This window comes from Tupaia chinensis, unplaced genomic scaffold (genome assembly GCF_000334495.1).
Source record: "Tupaia chinensis unplaced genomic scaffold, TupChi_1.0 Scaffold000064_1, whole genome shotgun sequence".
In the NCBI taxonomy this organism is placed as follows: domain Eukaryota; kingdom Metazoa; phylum Chordata; class Mammalia; order Scandentia; family Tupaiidae; genus Tupaia; species Tupaia belangeri.
Genome location: NW_006159522.1, coordinates 82101 through 91594, shown reverse-complemented (window position 1 = coordinate 91594; position 9494 = coordinate 82101). Strand labels below are relative to the sequence as shown.

Here is a 9494-nt window from a genome sequence, read left to right as displayed (position 1 = left end):
TCACTTACATATAAAGAGTATAGTAATTGTAGTGCTATTCATGATGTGGAAAAAGTGCCAATAAGCTAAGTCACTATCAATAAGGAAATGGCTAAATATGTTATTGATACTATGGACCACTATGTAAAATTTTAAAGAATGAGAAAGGGTACCAGTAGGTGGTGTGCTGGTTAAGAACGCTGGACTCTCACATGGCCGACCATGGTTTGAGTCCCAGATGTGACGGCTTGCTTTCTCTCTTTCTTGCTCTCTCTCTCTCTCACCTATACCTCTTTAATCAAATTTAAAAAAAAAAGGATAAAGTTAAAAAGAAAGAGATGGAGCTATAGGAATATTTCTATGGAGATCTAGAATGAAAAGATATGAAATACTATTGAATTAAAAAAAAATTAGTTAAGTTTTAAAAATATCACTTCTGTGAACTCTGCCAGGTGGGGAGTGGTACTACTAGAGTAGAAACAGAGAGGGTTCTCTAGATCAAAGTGTTCAAGGCCAACATCCCCTTTACCTGTTTTGGGAAGTACCAGTAAAGGGTGATAATGGGCATAAAGTAGAAAATTCCACTTGGCCATGGCTTTTCATTATCCTTAATTACTCAGTCTTCTCTTTTATTTTCACTGGCTTTCCATCTCATAAGCCTCTACACTTTACCTTATCCATTTATAACAATCTCTAGACTTCTCTTAAATAAGCTTCCTATCAAAAGTTATAAAAATTGGAAGCAGCTAGGTCTGAATTTTTGTGTTGCTCCAAAATTCATGTATTGAAATCTAATTCCCATATGTGTTGGTATTAAGAAGAATGACCTTTGGGAGGTGATTAGGTCATGAGTTTGAAATCCTCATGAATGGGATTTATGCCCTTATAAAAAAGGCTGAGGGAGCACCCTCACCCTTTCTGTCAGGTAAGGATACATAGAAGCCATCATCTATGAGGAAATGGACCTTAGTAGACACTGATTCTGCTGGTACCATGATCTTGAACTTCCTGGACTCTAGAACTGTCAGACTTACCCAGTCTAAGGTATTCTGTTATAGTTGCCTGAATGAACTAAGATAAAAGCCATTCATGAAACAGACACTTAAGTGTGTATGACAGAGCAGGTACTGTATTAGGTACCTTACTTAAAACAGTAAGAAAGTTTTCTACCTTTAAAATAGAAAGAAAGTTAGAAAAATTGTCAACAGTCATATAATCATCAAATAGTGGTACTGGTATTTGAAGTAAGATTTGCTGACACATGATTTTTTTTTTAAGAGATTTTTGCTATAGGGTGTATGCATTTGCTGGAGAGAGAAAAAGTGAGAAATCACCCGCTTCCCTAGGGGGATTGCTATGCTGCAATCTCTTCTCCTCCATTCTCTTCTTGGGATTTTTAGGTATATACGCACACATGCCCAGTGTGAGTTTTAAGCCTCTGGGTCTCGAATTCGAACCATGGTTGATTATGTGGGAGTCCAGTGATGGGTGTATGCATTTGCTGGAGAGAGAAAAAGTGAGAAATCACCCGCTTCCCTAGGGGGATTGCTATGCTGCAATCTCTTCTCCTCCATTCTCTTCTTGGGATTTTTAGGTATATACGCACACATGCCCAGTGTGAGTTTTAAGCCTCTGGGTCTCGAATTCGAACCATGGTTGATTATGTGGGAGTCCAGTGATGTAACCGTTAAGCCATGTGTGGCGCCCATAATATGCTTTTGCTATGCTTTAATTATATTACAGGTCTGCTTCAATTTGATAGGACTTGCATATCCCAAATCTCAGCACAGGCACTGTAGGATGAGTTGTTTTTAATGGTTAACTATAGTAAGCTTATCACCATGTATTAGTTATCATGAATTTGAATACTAAAAACACTTTACTTAATTAACCTTGATATACTGATGTAATTTCTTAATATTTAAAGAACATTTAACTATAGTTGTCACTTATGTACGTCAGTCTTGTCTCCTCCATTAGACTGAGCTTAAGAGCAGAGATCTTGTTTTTTTAATTTTTTTTTAATCTGATATATCTTTGAATCTCCAGTACTTAGCACAGTCCCTGACACTAGGTAGTTCACATCTGTTGAATTAAAAAAAAACCAATTTTTTTCTGTAGGTGGGCAAAAGATGCATATAATTTTAAAACTTTACTATTGAAACTGGCAATATTAAAAAAGGCAACAAAATGGACTCAGTCATTATTTACAGAGAATAAAATCAACTTTTACATGACAGCTTGAGGGCTATCTCTGCCTCAGCTTTATCTGTCCCAGTGTTTTAAAAATTAGGAAATGTCACATAAAAACTGGATTTCAGGTTGCTTTTAAAAAAGCAGATCAAGCAAGACTAGATTCACATTTCCTTGTGGCAACAGACAACTGGAGCTGAGGATCAATTTCTCTTTTAGAAGGTACCTATTTCATACTTTAACGTTCACCAGTTTGATTTTACATTTCCATTTCTTTGGATTATAGAAAATATGAAGCTAAAGTGCCGTGTTTGGGGAAGTACAAGATGGGAATATGGCAAAGACAGATATTGCTATCACTTTCAATTACATTTTCTAAGTAAGAATAATGATTTCAGGTGGATTATGGATCAAAGAGGAGCTAAGCTGGAAATGCAATACAAAAGCTGGATCACAACTTCCCACAGAAACAAATAGACATTTGGAATAAATTTCCAAAAACTTTTTAAAAAGTGAAAAAAAAAAAAAAAAAAAAAGAAATTCCTATGTTAGGTACTATGATTGTTTTGAAAAGGCCAGAAAATTAAGACTAAGCATGCTGTATATGCCAAGGACTGGATTTGCATTTAATAAATGGAATTTAATAAGTAGTGGACGTCATTACAATTTCTTAATCAGAAGGGAAAATTAGTAGGTATGAATGATTTAGACAAGAAAAATAAGCCACTGCTGGCAAAAAAGACTAAGTAAAAGACTGGTGAAACAGTGAAAGCCAGGTTTCCTGTAGGTAATGAATTAGAAAAAGTGTCATTCTAAGAAATATCCTAAAGAAGTTATCCAAAAGACATACTAGTTGTGTTAATTAAAGGGAAGGGAAGAAAGGATGAGGTTGAGAATTGCTTATAGGTTTGTAATCAATTGTCTATGAGAATTAGGGTGTCAATGGGGTAAAAATAGGAAAAAACAAAAACAAACAAACAAAATAAACAAGGCCATGAAGGTAAGTTCTGCCTCTAATAGAATCATCTAAGTAAGAACTTGGCTACTCTGGGTTTGTTTCTTCATTGGTGATTACATCCTATGATAGCCCTGGGGCTGGACTTAAGCACAAATACTAGGTTCACCATTTATTACCTGAGTGAGCTTGGGTAAATTATTTAACTTTTCAATTTTCTCAACAATAAAATGGGGCCAATAATGGTACCTACATCTCAAAAGACTGGTATTAAATGACCGATGGAATGTAAAGAAAAATATTAGCTGTTATTATCTATGTAAAGAAAGTAATGGACCAACTATTAGGTTGTTGGGAAAGTCATGACGTTCTTTGTTTTTCTATGCAAAAATGTGTCATGACTTACCTAACAACCCAATAATTTCTAATTCCACTTTCAGGTCTGAAATCTAAAATTCTCAGAATTATTGTACTTCACTGAAAGGAAAATATAATTTGTGATATATATATCCCAAAGAGAAAGAGATTTCAGTGCTGTTGCAGTCTCCCTGACAAAGAAGCGCTGCCATTAAGCAGGACACAGGAGAAATTTCATTATAAAGAGATGGGTAAGAGTGTTTCTTAAAAGTAGATGAACAATGCAACTTTTATATAAAAATTTAGCTATCAATCACATACAGATAAAAACTGATTAAATGATAACAATAGAGGAAAAGAAAAAGAACAGATAGAGGAGGAAAATCCTAACAGCAAGTCACAGGACTAGAATGTCAAGAACAATTAATACAAAGAAAAGTGAGAATAAAAACAAAGTGAGAATAAAACTAGAGACTACCAAATACACAAAGGGCATTACTATAAATTAAAAGCAGTGTGGGGCCAGGTGGTGGTGCAGTGGTTAACACAACTGGACTCATATGGGAAGGACCTGGATTTGTGTCCCTGGATCTCCATAAGCATTTGCCTTCATGATATAGGCAACAGGTGGAATACAGTGTAAGGACCACTGGAAGTACCTATTCCCCTCTCTCATGGAAGAAACAAATACACTTTTAAAATAAAAATAAAAACATAGAAAATGGTTATAGATACCAGATACAGTGTGGGAAGAGGGTGGGAGAAGGAGGAGAGTCTGAAGAAAGACATTAAGGAGAAAAATAGAGAGGCAAGAAATTACTGGGACAAAGAAATGGGTTATTATTGGTTGATGATAACATGTGTAGTATCCCCAACTGGACTGGTGAGAAATGTATTCATGTTGGAATGTTCACTTTCCAAGCTATGTGACATATGTGAATGAATGTATAAAATAAAATAAAATAATAAAAATAAAAGCAATAGAGATAGACACCATGCAACAAGAATGATATCTACACAGACTTTTCTTAAGTATACAAAGTCTTTCCACAAATCTCTGGATGTTCAAGAGGTACTGAGCAATAAGAAATTGGAAGTAAAGTTGCAAATAGATAATTCAATTAAGTTTAGAGCACAAGGAAGAAAGAAAAGCTAGAAAAGAAAGCCCTTTTTAAACACTGGAGTGAAAAGAGGGAGAAGGTGGAGACAAAATTCCTAAAGTTTGTGTTAGAGGAAGATTAGTACACATGCAGCTTTTTCTCTCACATAGCTGACCTTGGTTCGAGTCCCAGACCTAGAGGCTTCTTATAAAATTATAGTTTTATTACCTAAAACTATAATTTTATGAGACACATAAACCATTTTGTTCCAAATCCTCATATTCTATTTAAACATGATATATGCACATACAAATGGCTCTCACAAAAAAAATTTATAAAGAGAGGCAGATATTAAACAAAAACAGGTAGACAGGAAAAGCTCAGGAACCACTGAAATAAAGAAACTGAATAGCTGGGATAAGATCTATAAATGGGTGTCTTTGAAGAGAATAATAGACAGTATCATATTTCTGCCCTCAAATATCTACAGGTTTGATTCCTTACTTCCTTCATGTTTTTACTTCATGGTCACCTTAATAAAGCCTTGCTTGCTCATCTTATTTAAAGTTGCAAACTATGCCCCATGCCCTATTTTCCTTGTCTACCTTTTTTCAAAAGCATGCATCATTATCAAACATATTAAATGATTTTACTTATCATATTTAATCAACTCTCCAAAAATTCCATTTTAAGATGCATAAGTAGTTTATGCACCACTAAGGCAGGAAAAGTACTGCTAATTAATTACCTAGGATACCAATGGTTGACATTTCCACATTTGAACATCTTTCAAATCAGGAGGCAGGTTGGAATCAATTATTCTCTGTCACCTCAAATGACAGTAAGCCCATGAGGGCAGATATTCTTAACAGTTTGTTCAATGATATTTTGGACACTGCGTGAATTCATGGTAAATGCTCAAATATTCTGACTTAAATAAATGAGCAAATGACTGTAGAAAAAACTCACGCCAGGCACATGTGTGTGTGTGCCCAAAATCCAGAAAGAAGAATGGAGGAGAATGGGTTGCCTTCTGTCTCTCTCCATTTCTCTGGTGAGTGCACGTGCCCTATAGCAAAAATTTCTCTCATAATAAAAGTATTTGTGAAGAACAAATAATACTAAGTTAATACCAGGACCAGCAGATGGCATAATGGTTAAACTGCTGGACTCGCACATGGCTGACCTTGGTTCGAGTCTTGGACCTAGAGGCTTCAAACTCATGCTGGATGCGTGTGTGTGTCCAAAATCCTGAGAGGAGAATGGAGGAGAAGGAATTGTGAAGTGGCTAACTCCCCTGGGGGGGCGGGGGGGAAGGTGATTTCTTGCTTTCTACCTCCTGTCTCTCCAGCGAGTACACCCACCCTACGGCAAAAATATCTCTCTAAAAAATACTAAATTAATACCTAGAAATGTACAAATAAAACTGTGAGACATAAAAGATGAAGAGAAAAATATAAACTTATTAGAAAAGCCTGACTGTTCACAAAGGAATGACAATCAAACCGAAAGGTGACTTACCATCAGAAACAATAAATGCATGAAGACAGAGTATCATTTTTAAAGTGCTACAAGAAAATGGCTATCAAATCAGAATTGTTATCTTGCCAAATCATCTATTTATGACTAAGGAAGAAAAATAGGGCCAGCAGATGGCATAGTAGTTACGTCGCTGGACTCCCATGGTCAACTACCACCTGAGTCCCTGATATAGTGGCTTGAAACTCAACTGAGTGTGTGTGCATATGTGCCCAAAATCAGAGAGGAGAATGGAAGAGAAGGGATTGCAGTGTGGCCATTCCCCCTTGGGGGTGGTGATTTCTCACTTTCCCTCTTACTGTCTTTCTCTCTCTCTCTCTCTCTCCCTGCAAGGGCACACACCCTAAGGCAAAAAAAATTCTCAAAAAAAGATCAAGGGCTAAGAGAGAAAAAAACATTTCAAAAAGCTGAAAGCAAAGAGTGAGGCCAGTTGAACAAAGTAAAGTATGTACCTAGCTAGGAAAGAAAAAAATAAATGAACTCAATGAAAAGAAACAGATTGTGAGAAATAATAATGGGGAAACATATTAGTAAATATATTCAAAATCCAAACAACTTGATTGTACAACAAGTGCATATGTATGTTGTTAGAATGAAAAAGAGCTGAACTGAAAATGGATTTATGAATTAGTGGAATACTTGACAAGACTGTAATAATGGAAACAATGTACTTAATTAATTTAGAGAATATTTATATACTTAATGTCAGTTTCTGTTTTAAACAGTTCTTTAAGTTTTCACTACTCACAAGATACAACGAAATATCTCCTCTTCCCCTCCTCTCACACATACAGTTACCATACAATAGCGTCATGAAGTAGTACCTGCAAAGAGCTTGGGTCATACTTGCATCTTTTACATTTGGATCCGTAGTAAGGCTCCTGATGAGAACTGTAATCATCTGAAGAGGAATATGCTGCACAAGGCTTGCCAATGCTACAGAAGGTTCAAATGAAGCATCTGTTTTTGTAATTAAAAATACAGCATGAAGGTTCAAGTAAAGTATTTAAAGAGAACAGTACTTTGCCAAAAACAAAACAAAATGTAATTGTAGCAAAGGTGTCAATCAAGAAGCAATTATTACACATCTTATAGGTAAAGTAGACTCTAATACACAAGGAATGTTGTGTATTACAAGGTAAGAGATTGAGAATGAATAGTAATAATCACTCATTCATAGGCAGAACATCAAAATATAATAACTTATTCATAGTTGCCATAGTCTATGTTACTTTAATTTCTTATACTCTTTAAAACTAAGTTATTATTAAGCTAAAATATTAATTTGCAAAACAGTAGTCTGGAAAGAAACGTAAGGTATAATTTCAGTTCCCACATCAGACACTCCAAATAACTTAAAATTCTTACAGTATTGACATTGCTCTAAGGAAGATATAAAAAATCTCTTAAAAGTCAAAATTAGGGTGAATTTTGAGGGGAACTTTGCTAAACTACATAAAAGTTAAACAAATTCAACACAAGCATTTGTACTGCTACTACTGAAAAGTCTGGGGGGAACTTAAAAGCAGTAACAACAAAGAAAATACAGGGGAACTTATGAAAAAATAAACTAACTCAGATACTATACATATTTAGTTGGTAATTCATAAATGATTCAATTTCATCAAGATGTATACATGGAATTTGATCAACTTCACCGTTATTTCTGGTTATGTAAGATAAAAGGAATCTCTCTCACATGTGCTGTAGTTAGGGAGTCCCCATTACTGGTATACTTAAAAGAATGGCTGTACCAAGTTAATGAAGAAATGAGTTTTGTGTTGGGCCCATTATTTCACAACCTACAGATTTTGAAAGCTCCAAGGCAAAATAAGGAATATAGATGTACAGCTTAAATTCCTGGGTGAGAAACAATTTTCTAGCCAGTTATCACTTGACACTTCTTGGCTTTCTGAGGATAGAGTTCATGGGCACACAAACAATCATTAAGTCCTTGTAGTCTCCCTTCCTTCAGTCTATCTGTACTCCCTTTTCCCATACACTACTACAGATAGAAAAAGACAATACTTTATGTAGTTAACTAGGATAAAAAACTGTACAATCCAAGAATTCAAAAATGGAAGGATTCAAAAACAGGGAAAGAAAATTCAACAAGATGATAAAGTCACATACTATACTAACATGGTAAACTTTATGCTGCTCTTAGTCACCAACGAACAGAAGCTTTATATAGTATCTGTCATCCTCTCAAAGCATTCCATAACTGGAACAGAGGTTGGGTAATTCAGTAACTTGTTTAGTATCAAAGGTCTTTGACCTAGACGTTCTCTCAACCTCTAAAATAGGAAAGCTGCCCGTTTTTTACGGTAAAAAGTGGCGTCTTGAATAAGGTAGTGGATGGGAATAAAATTTTGGAGGAAAAAATTAGGATTTTCTCGTTGAAGTTTTCGAGGCAGGAAGCAAACATGGTAGCATCCCCCCCTTCCCCTCCCCCCCCTCACACACACACACACATACCGACTTTCTGAAAGATACCTCCTGAAATAGAACACTCACCTGTGGAGGAGATGCTAGCAAAAACTTCTTGTAGGGAAGGCAGTAGTGTGGAGGGCTCGGCCTTCCAGATATTCTGCAGCAAGTTACTCACTTTTGTCACCTGGGAGACATATTCCCTCAGCTCCTTCTCCTGGGTGGACACGCACTGGAAGTGGCCTATCGTTCGAACCAGCTGTTGACAGAAAGTGATGGACAACTTCCCTTTGGGGATACACTGCACGAAGTCGGTCAGAAGGTCGCTCAGTCGGGCACAAAGCAGTGGCTCAGGCCGCTCGCACACCATCCGCAACACCTCCACCTGCAGCAGGCTGAAGAGGTCCAGCACCGACGGGCAGCTCATGATCAGCTTCAGGCCGTTGTGAATATAGTCCAGGATGGCTACGTCCTTCCTGTCCAGCGAGTGGTAGCCCTGTTGCAGGAGGCCCAACACGAAGGTCTTGTTGAAGAAGGACTCGAACTCCGGCCGGTGGTAGCGTGCATAAGCCTCCAGCACCTGGTGCCCGACCTGCCGCTGGAAAGGGTCCTCGCCTTCCAGGATGAGCCGGGTCGTCAGGTCAAACATGGCCTCGCACTGCGCCTCGTCTAGCCCATGCTCCGCTGACTCCACCACCTTCCGCACAATCACTCGCTTTAGTGGCAGCGGGTGCGATGAACTCACCAGGCCCTCCAGGATCTTGTCCATTGTCGCCACTGCAAGGCCAGCGCCAGGCGGTAAGGAGCGGGCGGCGGCAGTCCTGACGTGGGGCGAGAGAGCCCAGGGGTGGAGGTGAACTTGGAGCGCAGCAGCAGCAGGACCGGCCACCGACACTGCCGCCTCAGCAGCCACCTTTATCGGCGAAGGAGGGACCTGCCAG

At 37.7% G+C, this 9494-nt stretch overlaps 1 protein-coding gene across 9 annotated transcripts in view; it reads right to left on the bottom strand.

Annotated features, from left to right (window-relative positions):
* The window catches only part of USP38 (ubiquitin specific peptidase 38), an 86089-nt gene extending 76607 nt beyond the window's left edge, over positions 1-9482 (bottom strand). For all 9 annotated transcript variants that reach the window (XM_027766121.1, XM_027766109.1, XM_027766129.1 and 6 more), the window contains exons 1-2: positions 8641-9482; positions 6948-7083 (exon numbers count right to left, since the gene is read on the bottom strand). In XM_027766121.1, coding sequence (XP_027621922.1) covers positions 6948-7083; positions 8641-9322 — 818 coding nt within the window. In that variant the 5' untranslated portion in view covers positions 9323-9482. The remainder of the gene's footprint in view (positions 1-6947; positions 7084-8640) is intronic.
* Between the last annotated feature and the right edge of the window lie 12 nt (positions 9483-9494).